The sequence below is a fragment of the Salvelinus namaycush genome, chromosome 10, assembly GCF_016432855.1.
Source record: "Salvelinus namaycush isolate Seneca chromosome 10, SaNama_1.0, whole genome shotgun sequence".
Taxonomy (NCBI): Eukaryota; Metazoa; Chordata; class Actinopteri; order Salmoniformes; family Salmonidae; genus Salvelinus; species Salvelinus namaycush.
The window spans coordinates 12,838,960-12,855,391 of NC_052316.1; the positions used below are offsets into that span (position 1 = coordinate 12,838,960).

The following is a 16,432-nucleotide window of genomic DNA, read 5'->3' on the forward strand; positions in this document are numbered from 1 at the left end:
TTCCGTGAGGAGTGGGTGCAGGCTGGGGTGGAGACAGAGGAGGCCTCGGTTTGGGTGATGGAATCCCAGCTGGGGCTGAGCAGTGAGGCCCAGAGGGAGATTGACACCCTACAGGACACCATCAAGTTCCAGCAGGAGTCCATCTTGGCTCTGGAGGGGCGACTCGGCCAGGCTGACGAGGACCTGGCGGTGCTCAAAGCCCAGGAGGATGAGAGGAAATCCAAAGCAACGTCCGAGAAGGCGGTCCTTGCCAAACCAGACTCAGCCCATGCCCAAGTGGGGACCGAAGCCTCTACAACATCCACGCCAGCTTCACAGCATGTCGCAGTCTCCTGTTGTCCTGAGGTGGTTGACGCTTGTGTAGGTGAGGATTTGAGAGCCGTACATTACGACCAGAGCACTCAGACTGACTCTGTGGAGAGCCCTGCAGAAGAGGAACCAACCCCAGTAGCACTGGTCAGCACTGGAAGTCAATGGGAGAATCTGTACGAGGATGAGACTATAGAGCAGAAAGCTCCAGTCACTGCGCTGAAGAAGAGACAGATGACCATTGCGGAGTACAAGGTCACCCCTGGCGAGGAGACGGTCAGTTTAGCCGAAGGAACGGGAGGGAAAGAGGAGGAAACGGCGCCCAGGACACCCACAACTCCAACAATGGTTGAAAGTGAGTGCCAAGTGTATTTATTCTTATACAATAGTTCTTCATATAGAAGATAAATGATTCCCCCACACTAATAAAGCAGGTGTAAAATTAATATACAGTGCCTTCGGAAAGTTTAGAACCCTTTGACTTTTTCCACATTTTGTTACGTTACAGCCTTATTCTAAAATGTGTTAAATTAATAAAAATCCTCAGCAATCTACACACAATACCCCATAATGACAAAGTGAAAACAGGTTTTTTGAAATGTTACATAAGTATTAAGATCCTTTGCTATGACACACGAAATTGAGCTCAGGTGCATCCTGTTTCCATTGATCATCCATCCTTGATGTTTCTACAACTTGACTGGAGTCCACCTATGGCAAATGCAATTGATTAGACATGATTTAGAAAGGCACACACCTGTCTATATAAGGTCTCACAGTTGACAGTGCATGTCAGAGCAAAAACCAAGCCATGAGGTCGAAGGAATTGTCTGTAGAGCTCCGAGACAAGATTGTGTCGAGGCAGAGATCTGGGGAAGGGGACCAACACATTTCTGCAGCATTGAAGGTCCCCAAGAAGACAGTGGCCTCCATCATTCTAAATCGAAGAAGTTTGGAACCACCAAGACTCTTCCTAGAGCTGGTCACCTGGCCAAAGTGAGCAATTGGGGGAGAAGGGCCTTGGTCAGGGAGGTGACCAAGAACCAGATGGTCACTCTGACAGAGCTCTAGAGTTCTTCTGTGGAGATGGGAGAACCTTCCAGAAGGACAAACATCTCTGCAGCACTCCACCAATCAGACTTTTATGGTAGAGTGGCCAGACGGAGTTTGCCAAAAGGCCCCTAAAGACTCTCAGACCATGAGAAAGCAGATTCTCTGGTGTGATGAAACCAAGATTGAACTCTTTGTCTTGAATGCCAAGCGTCATGTCTGGAGGAAACCTGGCACCATCCCTACGGTGAAGCATGGAGGTGGCAGCATCATGCTGTGGGGGTGTTTTTCTGCAGCAGGGACTGGGAGACTTGTCAGGATCGAGGGAAAGATGAACAGAAGTACAGAGAGCTCCTTGATGAAAACCTGCTTCAGAGCACTCAGGACCTCAGACTGTGGTGAAGGTTCACCTTCCAACAGGACAACGACCCTGAGCACACAGCCAAGACAACGCAGCAGTTGCTTCGGGAGAAGTCTCTGAATAATCTTGTGGCCCAGCCAGAGCCCGGACTTGAACCCGATTTGAACATCTCTGGAGAGACCTGAAAATAGCTGTGCAGCAACGCTCCCCATCCAACCTGACAGAGCTTGAGGAACTGCAGAGAAGAATGGGAGAAACTCCCCAAATAGATGTGCCAAGCTTGTAGCAAAATACCCAAGAAGACTCGAGGCTGTAAATGCTGCCAAGGGTACGGAGTAAAGGGTCTGAATACTTATGTAAATGTGTCATTTCTGTTTTTTTTAAATTAGAAATGAGAAAAAAAACAGTTTTTTGCTTTGTCATCATGGGGTATTATGTGTAGATTGAAGTTATAATTTAATAGATTTTAGAATTATGCTGTAACCTAACAAAATGTGGATAAAGTCAAGGGGTCAGAATACTTTCCAAAGGCACTGTAGAATTCAATGTAGTAGCATATTGGTTGAGTCACTCACTGAGTCCGTTGTGGCCACAGGTATGCTGAAGTCCATCATGAAGAAGAAGGATGGGAGTAGTTCCGGTGAATCACGTAGCAGCGGCAAGAAGAGCTTGCAGTTTGTTGGCATTCTCAACGGGGGGTAAGTGGTGCTTTGTCATCATTGAATGAGCAAAAATCTGCACATATTACCATCACACTGATAATACACAGGGAATATTAGAAGAAAAGGATGACCAATGTTAAAGATAACTAACTAGACAGGTACTTCTGTTCAGATATGAGTCGACATCTAGTGAAGAGGAGGAAGAGGGGAGTTCCTCGGGCGACAGTGAAGTGGATGATTGCTCGGACAGTAGTGATGGCGAAGATGGAGAGGCAGCTCTGGAGGAGACCTCCGATGAAGAGAGGAACATTAATATGGATGACACCGATAGTGATGATATGGCCTTAGCAGCAGGGACTGAAGCCACTGAGGACAGTCCAGATGCAGTGAAAGAGAAGTATGCTTGATTACAACTATAGCTCATAGAACTGTCATTGTTGGCAGATAACAATTTTACAGGGATAGTCAACAGAATTTTCAGAATTTTTTTGAAAGTTTGCTTTCCTTGAAAGAAGTATGTTGGTAGTAAAATTTGGATCTTCTATTTTGGTTTGTAGCCTTTAGGTGCCCTGAATTTGCTCAAGTTAGCGCAAATACTAAGGGTGTAATGGTAGCAAATCAGGTCTGAATTAGCATATCAAACCATTAAATTACCGCAGCAACCAAAGTAATTTCGCAACATTATCATCTGTGAAGCTATGCATGTGTATATTATTGACATGGAATTATAGCCAAGATGTTTGCACAAAAAGTAGTTGAATACGTTATATAGGAGTCTCATTTTACATTGCACAAGTGTTAGATCCCAGTCGGTCACTACCATAGATAACTTCCATGTCTAATTGCAGTAATCCCTTGTCATAGATTTGAGCTGAGTGCAAAAATGCATGAGGCTTCTCTCATTCTGAAGAACCACCTGAATGATGTCAAACCACTGAAGAGTAAAGAAGTGGTAGGTTTCAGCATGCCTCTTTAATTCCTCTGTTTTATTATATCCTAGAAATCTTGAGTTTCCTTTTCAAAATTAGCTCATACCTGATTTTTGGAAACAAATACCCTGGTTTTTTTTTTTCAATCCACACACAATCTCTCAAGTGTGTTTTGAAGTTCCATAACTTGAAGAAGTGGTTGCGAGGACATAGTCTCCTTAGTCCAATTCATGCCAAACTAAATACGATTATAAACATTGAATACATCACCAAGACTTCTGCATGGTTATGAAATGTCTTCCTGATGTTCCAAGTGTTTATAATCATATTAGTATGATAACCTTTATGTAGCTGTATTCCATCAGTGATCTTATCCCACATCCTTCCTCCATACCCCTTTGTCTTGTACTGTAGCTCTCCAGCACTCATACTGTGCAGCTGGAATGGTTCCGCATCTCTAGTGCAAAGATGGCCCAGCCGCCCCGTGTCTCAGACTACCTGATGGCCTTCACTGAGGTCTCCTCTGCCCTGCTGGCCCACGTCATCAACATGACTGATGGCAATGGTAACACGGCCTTGCACTACAGCGTCTCCCACTCCAATTTCACAGTGGTGGGGCTACTACTGGACACAGGTTAGTTGGAGTGAGGAGTGTTCACTTATCTCGGGGAAGTTGTGTTAGGGTCAGGGCTTATGACCTTAGTGAAAAGATCCTGATGATCATAATGCATCTTCAGAAGTTTGGTATTCATGGTTTAACTACAGGCATAAAATCACATTAGTTATGCCATGTACTTATCGTCAGGAAGTTTCCATGCCCCGGGGTTTCACCATGGGGTGGGTGTGCTCTGTGCAGGCATGTGTTGTGTAGATAAGCAGAACAAGGCAGGCTACACTGCTATCATGCTGGCGGCCCTCTCATCTGTGAAAGAGGAGGATGACATGGTGGTGGTCAGGAAGCTCTTCAGTCAGGGCAACGTCAACGCCAAGGCCAGCCAGGCAAGTCCTTCTCAAATCACATAAAATCCAGTCTATCCCCCTCAGTCTATGCCGCTTGTGTTGTCGCTAACACCATGCTAACTGGGCTACATTGTGTTTAGGCTGGCCAGACAGCGCTGATGTTAGCTGTTAGCCATGGACGGCAGGAGATGGTGCGGGCGCTGCTGGACTGCGGGGCTGAAGTGAACGTGAAGGATGACGAGGGCTCCACGGCGCTCATGTGCGCCAGCGAGCATGGCCGCGCCGAGATTGTCTCGCTGCTCCTGGATCAGCCGGGCTGTGACATCTCCATCGTGGACAATGTGAGTTCCTTTACTGTCTGTCTGGCTGTTTACCCTGTACACTCAGTGTGTCTTTACACGCTTACCTGGCTTCCTCTTTCTGTCCACTTTCCTCATCTTCTACCTCTTTTCCATTTCACGCTGAACTGAAAGAACTAGGCAGGTCAAAGCAAGTACTCTGATAGGCTTTTGCCATATTGTTTTATATGTCCTGTCTTAACATCAGTGCTGCAGATGGAGAGGAGAGCAGGGGAGGAAGCCACTAGATTATTGCGACGCAGCAAAGAAGTGAATACAAAAACATATTACATTTATTTTATAAATCCTTGTTTCTTTTTTTAATCAACGCTAATTTTTAGCAATAATTAGCAATAAGACAATATTTTTATAATCTGTACACCCGTGTTTTTCTACAGTATGACTTTACAGTGGATTTTTCTCAGACTAGTTTGAACCTCCAGTCCAGACTGATATATCTAAGAGAGCACATCTGGGGCAAAATGAGTTAGGCATGCAGCACATGGATTGAGTTTCAGTAAGATGCAGCTAGACTGAGAGGGGCTGGGAAAGTATTTAGGAACATGTTTTTTTCAACCTTGTGACAATTGGATACAGCTAATTCTTCAGGATTGTGAGGCAGACAGAGATGTGGGTTAACCCTTTGCTGGTTTGAAGACCTAGACCAGGGGTGGGCAACCTTAAGGGCCACTGTGGGTGCAACGTTTTATTTCAGCCAACCCGGAACACAACCGATTAATCTACCCGATTTTAATCCAATCAAAATTGATAAACTACGATTTAGTTGGTGTGTTGCTTGGCTGCCTGGAAGAAAAGCCTGTACCCACACCGGCCCTCGCAGTGTAAGATAGCCCACGCCTCACCTTGACTGTATACAGTAAAGACACAGTTCTATATTTTATGAATGGCATATAGCTTCTTATTCTTTCTAAACTGTGTGATGAGGCTGTGAATGGGCAGGAATCTTATTTGTGTCCCACCTCAGAGGGTTTATAGCAAAGCCTGCTGTCCCTTTTGTCTTCCTCCCTCTCTAGGACGGCAGTAATGCGCTTTCCATCGCCCTGGAGGCCTCTCACAATGACACAGCTGTGCTGCTCTACGCCCACATGAACTACACCAAAGCCCAGGCAGCTGTGAGTTCCCCAGACGCTGGTCTTGAGGCCGAGGGACCTGCCTGGTTTTTATATGACAAACAGCCAGTTTGGCCTTGAATCCAGTATAGGTCACACTCACAACATATCCGTATCATGCGCAATTTCAAGTGTGTCATATTATCGCCTCGGCTACACTCCAATGTTTGGGTGTGGTATGTTGGCCTAGTTGAAAGATCTTGTCTTGGCATGTGTAGCAGTAGTGACCCCTAGAGCATATTCTTTACAGCTCTATGTATTTTTACTGTATATTGTAGTTTTTGCCCTGTTTTACTACTATCACTCTGAAAACATTGGTATATTTCTTTCAGGGGACAAACAAGTCTCGAAGCCCCACTAGTCCTCAAAAGACATGGTCTGCTGCGGAGTGATTGGCCACCAAGATGGAAAAACAAACATAACTGGACATAAGTGTTGAAAAAGCTCCACTGGAATACTGCCGCTGTCTATATATGTATTTATATCATGGCATACGTTATTCATTTGTATTGTTAATATAAGATTGTTATTTTTCCATAAATGTCATTACTATATACGATACTAATCTGCATTTGCAACATTTCTAATTCAAGGTCTGCAGCATTTAGTTTTCTATGATACAGTAAAGCGGACCTCACATTTATTTGCACTCATTTACTGTGTTGAGGTTTAGTTCCCCTCACTCTTTAACTACCTTCTCAATCTTCATGCCAACGTCTTTCAACTCTGCACTAACTGTCTATGCCTTGTATATTCATGTATTGATTTATGTAAAAAAATAAACATATTTACATAACATGTGACACTGTACTTAGCAGAAGAGGTCCAGATGACTTTAAACGTTTTTTTTTAAGGTTCATGTTATGATGCGTAGCATATATTCTAATGTCAAACATGATCAAGCTATAAAGGTGAGCTTTTGTTTGAATAGTATTTCAAGCAATAACCATCCTGTCAGACATTATCAAGCCAACTTTTAATGCAAATTAATGTAATAAGATGACATTGTTTAATAGGTAACAGCTAGCACACAGATAATACAATGTGTATGTAACTTGTTAGCAGTATAGCTCTATGGTAGCACATTCTGATTTCACATGAGAAACACTCTTTTCATGCCACTTCGACACAGCTACGACCGGAAGTTACTTTTTCTTAGCAGGTTAGGAGACTGAGGTTAAGGTTGAGAAAAGGCTTATTGTTAGCGGAAATGCTCCCCTAGCCTGCTACGAAAATCACTTCCGGTAATATCTGTATCTAAGTGGCATGAAAAGAGTGTCCCGATTTCACAAACCGGTACTTGATGTATCACTCCAGAACGGTAGGTGTCAGTAATCTAACATGGACTGCCTGTCGTGACAAGAAAAATAAGAAGTATTCTGCCCTTGACAATGGCGACTGCTACAAAAATTATCCAAAGGCTCAGAAATATTTTATCCGGGGTAAGCCATAACGTTATCTCTTCACATTGTGTATTTGGTGCAATTTGTTATTAATGTAACGTTAGCTAACTTATTTGTAGGTCCCTAACGTTACACGTTTGAATAGTTTATTAAAGCCTGTCGAGCTTGCTAACGACGTTATCTAGCTTGTTAGCTACCTTAGTTGGTTAACGAACATTGCATGTTAACAATATAAGACTCTTTGAAAAACAAGTTGTTACTTTTAATTCACCTGATCAAATGTACACAGCATGATCTGCAAGCAAAGCTCCAGTTGCGCTACGGTGAGATTGCGAAGAGGTAAGTGGCAAGTCATTCATGTCTTGAATGTTTGCTAACTAAGAATCCATTTAGGAAGTTTTCTGCAGGTTTTGCATGACAAGTACGGATGGTGTTTGTACTCTATATATAGAAGGAATAGGCCTACACTTTGTAAATTCCACAATCTTAGTTTCAATCTTTTGTGCAGGACCCAACCACCCCCCAAACTTCCAGTTGGTCCCAGTCACAAGTTTGCCTTCAATTACTATAATGGCAGAGATGGGCGTAGAGAGTCTGCACCAGCCACCGTCGTGATGTCCAGTCAAAAGGCCCTCGCTGCTGGGTGAGTGGGACATAAAGTCTGACAGAGTCTCTGGCTTAAAGGCTATGGCAGTGCGTTAAGTTTTGGGATTCCATCCTCCTCTGGCTAGTCGGGTGGAGGTTGAGAGTGTATATGACTGCTTTATTGTTTGTCCTCAGGTGGCTGCCCTTGGTCTGCCTCCTGTCCCTCCTATTGCCATGGTACTTTGAAACCTCTGCCAGTTCATGTTCTTAGACACAATCCAGTCTCTTTTTCATTTGATTTACTTAACAAAAGGCACATCTCAATAGGTGGTCCAGTTATGATGGGACAAGGGGCCTTTCCTCTATTGTTCCCACAAGCAAGTGGGGAGGCAGATGAGAGTAAACCCATCAGACCAACTCCTTGAGTTGGCCATTATAGTTGTGTCAACAAAAGAAAAAACTTTTCTCAACATTTGAGGTGAAATCCTATGAACTTGGGCTAGGATCAGTACATCGGGACTTATGTAGTTTAAGCGTGTCAAGGACGCACTGATGATGGCTGTTCCGTTCTCCAGACCCCAGTCCGGTGTCTTGATAATTTTGTGAAATTTTGGTTGTGCATCTTGTAGTATGAGCAGTGCTTGGGCAAGGACTACTGCCAATAGTCATTGAGCACTTAGCATGTGAGACCAAAACAATATTGAGGAAAGCAACAACAACAAGCACCGTGTGGATCGAGGTGACCGTAGACACATTGGTGGAGCTGTGGAGAGGATGCAGCTGCCTTTTCAATATTGAAAGTTTTATATTACCTCCAATTCCCACTGTAGAATAGAACGTTCATATTGTCCACATCTGCCCAACCATTTGCGGGTCCATATTCTGCCCCTCCGTCTCTTTTTTTATGTTTCTGCTCATAAATACTGTGCACACTAGTTAAGCAGCTAGCTGTTTGTCAGCATTTTCCCCCCTACGACAACAGAGAAACGCAGGGCGGGACCAACTAGGGAATGGTCTTGTAATGTGAGCACTGGGGTTGAGGATGGACGGAATGAAAGATTTGGGACAAGGAAATCTGGAAATGTGAGCACGTCCAAGTTGTTAAAGGCATAATCTACCCCCAGAAATAGGCTTTCACCAAATTGATGATTTCTATGTTCCATCTGTGGGTAAAATAGAGGTTAGGTCATGGTGACATTTTTTTAAGTGGTCCGTCTGAAATCAGGTAATCGTGTCCGTGAAATATATTTGGCAAGGTTGAAGCTCCAAGTGTCTGTAGGCAGCTTGGTGTTCTAGCTAGCTATGTCTGTCTATAGAGAGCTTTGCATTGTGGGTTTTGTCGTCGACTTGAGCTCAAATATTTCCATAATCTTCACATGTTGCTTCCTACATTATTATAACAACGAAATGCACACAAACACAACATATTGTTCTCACATATTTGCATTATATAACTATGGAAATCATAAGAATTTCTGGTTTTGAGTGGATTATCGCTTTAGATTTTAGAAGATTTTAGATTTTTTGTGTAGTGTATGCCCAGTAGAGGTCTGCGTGGGACTGATTTTTTTTTTTTTCATCCCGCCCATTCGCACCCGCCCACGCCCTCTACCTTTCTGCCCGACTTCCACCCTCTACCGCAAGAACTGGTCCCGAACTCAATCGCAGTCCTGTAATGTTATTTTAGAAGTATGTGGCTCAGCTCTCTCTCTTTCTCTCTCCTGGTATTTTATTTTTTTTGTCTGCTGATAATTGCTTCGGGGTGGTTGAGTCCAAGAAGGCTGTAGGATCAGTCCAATTGTTTAATTCAGATTTTATATAGATTTTCATAAAAGCTTTTAAAATTAATTAATTGCGTTGATTTTAATTAACGTATTTTTATTTTTTTACTGGTTTGGCGTGTATTTGTTTTGTGAGGGCTGCAACATATTGATTTTACCATCTTCTAAATAATATACCAACTTATGCTTTTTCTTACAGCCAAGCTCTGGAGGTGCCAGCAAAGCGTCCTGTCACACCTGGTAATGTTCCCAGGGAGCTTACGCTGTCTACAGACCAGCCATACCTCTGAACAACATCAACAAATCATTTTTCTCCTGACTTACTTTAGGCCTGACAGCAGAGCACAATGTTGCTCTTCCTATTGTTCAAAACCTGTAAAATATCTAAGTGTTAATAAATTATCTAATGTTTGAAGAAATGTTTTGTGGTTACCAATTATTCATGTAATTAGCATATTTTGTTTGCCAGTCAATCATAGTTTTGGGTACCTGATTAATATCCCCAAAGTAGTTCCATCAACCAAGCCGCACTGCTTCTTGACACAATGCCCACTTAACCTGGAAGCCAGCTGCACCAATGTGTCGGAGGAAACATTGTGCACCTGGTGACCGCCCGCTACAGTAGTCGCTAGCGCGAGAGAGGACAAGGCCATCCCTGCCGGCCAAACCCTCCCCTAACCCGGACGACGCTGGGCCAATTGTGCGCCGCCCCATGGGTCTCCTGGTCGCGGCCAGCTGTGACAGAGCCTGGATTCGAACCCAGAATCTCTAGTGGCACAGCTAGCACTGAGATGCAGTGCCTTAGACCACTGCGCCACTTGGGATGGCCATCACAAAGTGCTTCTATAGAAACCCAGCCCAAAACCCCAAACAGCAAGCAATGCAGATGTAGAATGCAATGCTTAATTTTCATATTTCGTTTCCTCATGCGAAAGCATGCGAAAGCCTTTAACCATAGAACACCACATGCACTGGGGGTAGAGAATAATCAAGTGTTGCTGTGGACACGGGATAATCTAACAAACACACACACACACACACGTTTGACCTCGCTGTGATACTATAGGCCTATGTGTTACTTTCTGAGTCAATTCAGTTAGCATCCAATGTCCTGTGTTTGTGTTAACCATGGCAGCCAGCATTGTAGATAATCAGCCTCTGTGTCTGTGGATCCTTTTCCCTTAAATGCATTTTTCATGTCAGACATGCCCAACTTTTCACAGAAACCCCATTTATTTAAATGTCAGTGTTCCAACAATGTATTCAACTGAAATGTGTCTTCCGCATTTAACCCAACCCCGCTGAACCAAGGGTGTAATAACAAACGCGTGTTACCATGCTTGTTACAAGTTAGTGTCAGCATCACAACACACGATATTTCAGCCTGCACAAACCACGTAATAGGTGTTAGCCAATTGAAAACCGACCACCTCATTGACACATCTGCAATAAATAGCTGGAGTCTGATGCCCAGGCCCAATGGCACAAACAGTTCACATTAAAAAAAATACTTTAAATTGTTCAATCATTTAACAATGCATTTGACAATGGGTCAATTACTTTAACCATCAATGAAACATGTTTATACACATTAATAAGCAGTTATGGTCAAAATTGTGAGTCATTCGTGCTTGTGAAATTGTAAGCCCATTAAGCTTGGTTGAATAATGGTTGATAAATGCACTTAAAATGGTCATAAGACAAACTCTTCCATCATGTAACCTTGCAAGGGTTTCACTGTTGAGGAACATTCTCACTTTTGGATGGGATGCTTTGGTGCAATTATTTATTTATCCAAGGAATTAAGGCATCATGTCAAGATCTCCACATCTACACAATACGCTCGAAGTAACGATGACGTGCAAAATCCATAAAAGATTGCCTTGAAAGAAAAAGTGTTGTAGGTCAAATACGTCAGCATAGGATAGAGAAAGTACGACTTACATACAATTGTTTTTCTTTTTTGGAATCATGAATTCTGCTGGAAGTTTTAGCATAGGTAGTTAGCTAGCCTAGTGTTGGTTAGCTAGCTAGCCAGCCTAGTGTTCGTTAGCTAGCTAGCTAGCAAATGTTAGCTGGTGTTTTTGTTAGGCCTACCAACTAGGCTAGCTACCTAGCTAGTTACCATCTACATAATAAGCTTTCCATGCAATATGAGTTTTTGGAGAATAGTTAGCACGCTAGATGTCTAACCTTAACTAGCTAGCTAGCTACCTAAAGCTGGCAAATGATGAGCTAGCCTATAGGGAGGAGGTCAGAGACATGGTCGTGTGGTGCCAGAACAACCTCTCCCTCAACGTGATCAAGACAAAATAGATGATTGTGGACTACAGGGAAAGGAGGACCGAGCATGCCTCCATTCTCATCGACGGGGCTGTAGTGGAACAGGTTGAGAGCTTCAAGTTCCTTGGTGTCCACATCACCAACAAACTATCATTTTTTATTTCATTTTTTTATTTCACCTTTATTTAACCAGTTAAGCCAGTTGAGAACAAGTTCTCATTTACAACTGCGACCTGGCCAAGATAAAGCAAAGCAGTGCGACACAAACAACAACACAGAGTTACACATGGAATAAACAAACGTACAGTCAATAACACAATAGAAAAGTCTATATACAGTGTGTGCAAATGAAGTAAGATTAGGGAGGTAAGACAATAAATAGGCCGTAGTGGCAAAATAATTACAATTTAGCAAATAAACACTGGAGTGATATATGTGCAGAAGATGAATGTGCAAGTAGAGATACTGGGGTGCAAAGGAGCAAATAAATATAAATAAAATAAATAACAATATGGGGATGAGGTAGTTGGATGGGCTATGTACAGGTGCAATGATCTGTAAGCTGATCTGATAGCTGATGCTTAAAGTTAGTGAGGGAGATATGAGTCTCCAGCTTCACTGATTTTTGCAATTCGTTCCAGTCACTGGCAGCAGAGAACTGGAAGGAAAGGCAGCCAAAGGAGGAATTGACATTGGGGGTGACCAGTGAAATATATCTGCTGGAGCGTGTGCTACTGGTGGGTGCTGCTATGGTGACCAGTGAGCTGAGATAAGGAGTGGCTTTACCTAGAAAAGACTTATAGATGACCTGGAGCCAGTGGGTTTGGCGACGAATATGAAGCGAGGGCCAGTCAACGAGAGCATACAGATCGCAGTGGTGGGTAGGATATGGGGCTTTGGTGACAAAACGGATGGCACTGTGATAGACTGCATCCAATTTTCTGAGTAGAGTGTTGGAGGCTATTTTGTAAATGACATCGCCGAAGTCAAGGATTGGAAGGATAGTCAGTTTTACGAGGGTATGTTTGGCAGCATGAGTGAAGGATGCTTTGTTGCGAAATAGGAAGCCGATTCTAGATTTAATTTTGGATTGGTCCAAACACACTAAGACAGTCGTGAAGAGGGCACGACAAAACCTATTTCCCCTCAGGAGACTGAAAATATTTGGCATGGGTTCTCAGATCCTCAAAATGTTCTACAGCTGCACCATCGAGCGCATGCATAGTCACTTTAACTCTACCTACATGTACATATTAACTAAATTACCTCAACTAACCGGTGCCCCTGCACATTGACTCTGTACCGGTACCCCCTGTATATAGCCTTGCTTATTATTTTACTGCTGCTGTTTAATTATTTCTTACTTTTATTTTCAATTTTTTACTTAGCTATTATTTACCTAACACTTATTTTTTGTTATTTTCTTAACTCCTGAAAGCATTGTTGGTTAAGGACTTGTAAATAAGTATTTCACTGTAAGGTGAAATGTGACAAATAAAATTTGATTTGAAATATGCTATGTCTACTCGCTGAACCTTGTTTTCAGGTTATCCATACCCCAAGGAGGTTAACGCTAGCTACACTACATGACCAAAAGTATGTGGACACCTGCTCATCGAACATCTCATTCCTAAAGCATGAGCATGAATATGGAGTTGGTCCTCCCTTTGCTGTAATAACAGCCTCCACTCTTCTGGGAAGGCTTTCCACTAGATGTTTGAACATTACTGCAGGGACTTGCTTCCATTCAGCCACAAGAGTATTAGTGAGGTCGGGCACTGATGTTGGATAATCAGACCTGGCTCGCAGTCGGCATTTCAATTCATCCCAAAGGTGTTCGATGGGGCTTTGTGCAAGCCAGTCAAGTTCTTCCACACCGATCTCTACTAACCATTTCTGTATAGACCTCGCTTTGCGCACGGGGGTATTGTCATGCTGAAACAGGAACGGGCTTCCCCAAACTGTTGCCACAAAGTTGGAAGCACAGAATCATCTAAATGTCATCGTATGCTGTAACGTTAAGATTTCCCTTCAGTGGAACTAAGGGGCCAAGTTCAAACCATGAATAACAACCCCAGACCATTATTCCTCCTCCGCCAAACTTTACAGTTGGCACTGTGCATTTGGGCAGGTAGCGTTCTCTAGCAGGGCAGACATTTGACCAACTGATTTGTTGGAAAGGTGGCTTCCTTTGACGGTGCCACGTTGAAAGTCACTGAGCTCTTCAGTACGGTCATTTTACTGACAATGTTTGTCTATGGAGATTGAATGGCGGTGTGCTCGATTTTATACACAAAGGGTGTGGCTGAAATAGCCCAATCCACTAATTTGAAGGGGTGTCCATATATAGTGTTCTTGTGTCAACAAGCACTGTCAATTCTAGCTGGATAAGACAATAACTAGCTAGGTAGTTAGCTACAGTAGGCCTAACTAGCTATATGTCTAAACTATAGAAATTATGATAACTAATGTAGAGTGTTTATGCTAAATTGTAATACATTCTTCTCCTCCAGACTCCCACAAGGTCTCAGACTCCAGGATGGGAAAATGCATACAAGAAAGAAACTGATGGAGACAGAGTTGTCATTTTCCATTGTTAAAAAGGGAAGAAAAAGACTATCCTATTTTTCAAAATTAGCTAGCTATTTTAGGCAACTCACCATACTCTTGGCTACAGATTTGAGTCACCACAAGAAGTTATGTTTGTTAGTGAGTAGGCCCATCTATGTTTAATGTAATTCATCAAATTATTAACCCAACATTAAAAATCCTTATTATTTTGTAAAATGTAAGGCTGCAATCAAATTGATTAAAGTAGAACCTCATATTTTGTTTCTAGGTATTTTCACTTGGTAATGAGTAATAAGTATTTATATAGATATTGCTCATAGGTAATAATTAAAGTTACACTTCACTTTAAATACTGTAGCTAAATCCTGTGTAACAACTAGCAACAACCTTGTATTTATGCAGATATTACAGATATGTACTGTGTGGAGTATCACTGTCTTTATTTTCTCACTTGGATGGCGCTTTCGGAAGCTGACGATTAGATTGTCAGAATAGGTCATGTACTTTGTAGATACACAAGTAAGTACACCTCAAGTTACACTTCATTTTAAATAGGTAAATCCTGTGTAATACCTAGTAATTACATTGTACTTACGTAGATATTACATGTACTCTGTGGTGTGTTTATCCTCCCACTTGGATGGCACTTCCATAAGCCTTAAAATGAGGGCAAGGTTGTAAGTACACATTAATTACAAGTAAGTACCCCTCTAGACACACTTCATTTTAGGTAGCTAAATCCTGTGTAACATCTAGTAATTACATTGTATTTATGTAGATATTACATGTACTCTGTGGTGTACTTGTGGGATTATCCTCTCACTTGGATGGCAATGAGGTTCAGGTTGTCAATGGGTAACATAAGTATTTTTTTATTATAATCTGGGATGACACCCATATGGTAAACCCCAGTCAGGGAGGTTGACCTATATCTGATCTGTTTTTGTAAACTCAACCAAATTCACCCAGATGATTCACTTTCGGGGGCAACTGCTAGAGACAACATTGAGTGGAGATTTTGAAGAGTGCATTCACGGGTAGGTAATTAGAGCCTATTGAACCTCCAACCTTTGTAATCTTGGACACCCAGTGCATCTGCCCACAAGAAATCACAATGTTGTGACAGTTATTACTAAATCAGATGCAGCTGAGAAGAAACTAAACACTAAATTGATCAATTTAGTGGAAACTTGCCCATTTGTTACACCTCTAATAAGATTGCAATTACCACCAGTTACCTGTTATTACAGTGTAACTGAGTTATTACATCTAACTACTTGTTAGTTTAATTACACTGTAATAAGGACCCCTTTAAATTAAATGTTACCTAAAATCCTAACAAATCAGGTAAAGAGCACGATGTGATGCAGAAACATATGTGGGAACTCCTTCAAGACTGTTGGAAAAGCATTCCAGGTGAAGCTGGTTGAGAGAATGCCAAGAGTGTGCAAAGCTGTCATCAAGGCAAAGGGTGGCTACTTTGAAGAATCTAAAATATATTTTTATTTGTTTCACACTTTTTTGGTTACTACATGATTCCATATGTGTTATTTCATAGTTTTGATGTCTTCACTATTATTATACAATGTAGAAAATAGTAAAAATAAAGAAAAACCCTTGAATGAGTAGGTGTGTCCAAACTTTTGACTGGTACTGTATATACATATGTATTTTTGTTGCTTAACAGGTGGTGCTCAAAACAGGAACGACGGGTCTGTTTTGTCAACGAACTCAATGTATTCCAAACACGGGTTGTAACCATGATCCCAATATTTTAGGTAACCTAATAAATTATTCACCCTTCTGGTATGTTCTATTGCGAACTGCATGGGACTCGTTGTTAACCTGCTGACAATTATAATTTGTATTTTTTTTACTTATTAGGTCAAAGACGAAATTAATTGCAATACACAAGCCTCAAATATAGTAGCATAACTAGCCTACAAAGAACCACGGTGGACCCAAGGTAAATTGAGAGGCTTTTTCTTCATAATAAAACGTGTCCCACCCAGTGCAACATGCCCAACTCTGCTCACTGGGGCGTGGTTTATGGGGCGCTCTCTGAAATAA

The 16,432-nt window shown here is 42.2% G+C and overlaps 2 protein-coding genes across 2 annotated transcripts in view; both read left to right on the top strand.

Moving 5' to 3' along the window:
- LOC120054696 (KN motif and ankyrin repeat domain-containing protein 3-like) overlaps positions 1-6,298 on the top strand; it is a 26,593-nt gene extending 20,295 nt beyond the window's left edge. Inside the window, exons 4-12 of the mRNA XM_039002237.1 lie at positions 1-664; positions 2,316-2,418; positions 2,555-2,779; positions 3,247-3,334; positions 3,726-3,945; positions 4,168-4,310; positions 4,412-4,612; positions 5,644-5,742; positions 6,072-6,298. The exon at positions 1-664 is cut by the window's left edge and continues 1,211 nt beyond it. Of these exons, the coding sequence (XP_038858165.1) occupies positions 1-664; positions 2,316-2,418; positions 2,555-2,779; positions 3,247-3,334; positions 3,726-3,945; positions 4,168-4,310; positions 4,412-4,612; positions 5,644-5,742; positions 6,072-6,131 (1,803 nt within the window). The 3' untranslated portion in view covers positions 6,132-6,298. The remainder of the gene's footprint in view (positions 665-2,315; positions 2,419-2,554; positions 2,780-3,246; positions 3,335-3,725; positions 3,946-4,167; positions 4,311-4,411; positions 4,613-5,643; positions 5,743-6,071) is intronic.
- A 751-nt stretch (positions 6,299-7,049) lies between these two features.
- Positions 7,050-9,927, top strand: LOC120054697 (NADH dehydrogenase [ubiquinone] 1 alpha subcomplex subunit 7-like). The gene is made up of 4 exons (XM_039002238.1): positions 7,050-7,181; positions 7,432-7,481; positions 7,651-7,785; positions 9,708-9,927. Exons 1-4 carry the CDS (start codon positions 7,131-7,133, stop codon positions 9,796-9,798), a joined length of 327 nt encoding a protein of 108 aa, XP_038858166.1. The 5' UTR covers positions 7,050-7,130; the 3' UTR covers positions 9,799-9,927.
- Positions 9,928-16,432: the final 6,505 nt, after the last annotated feature.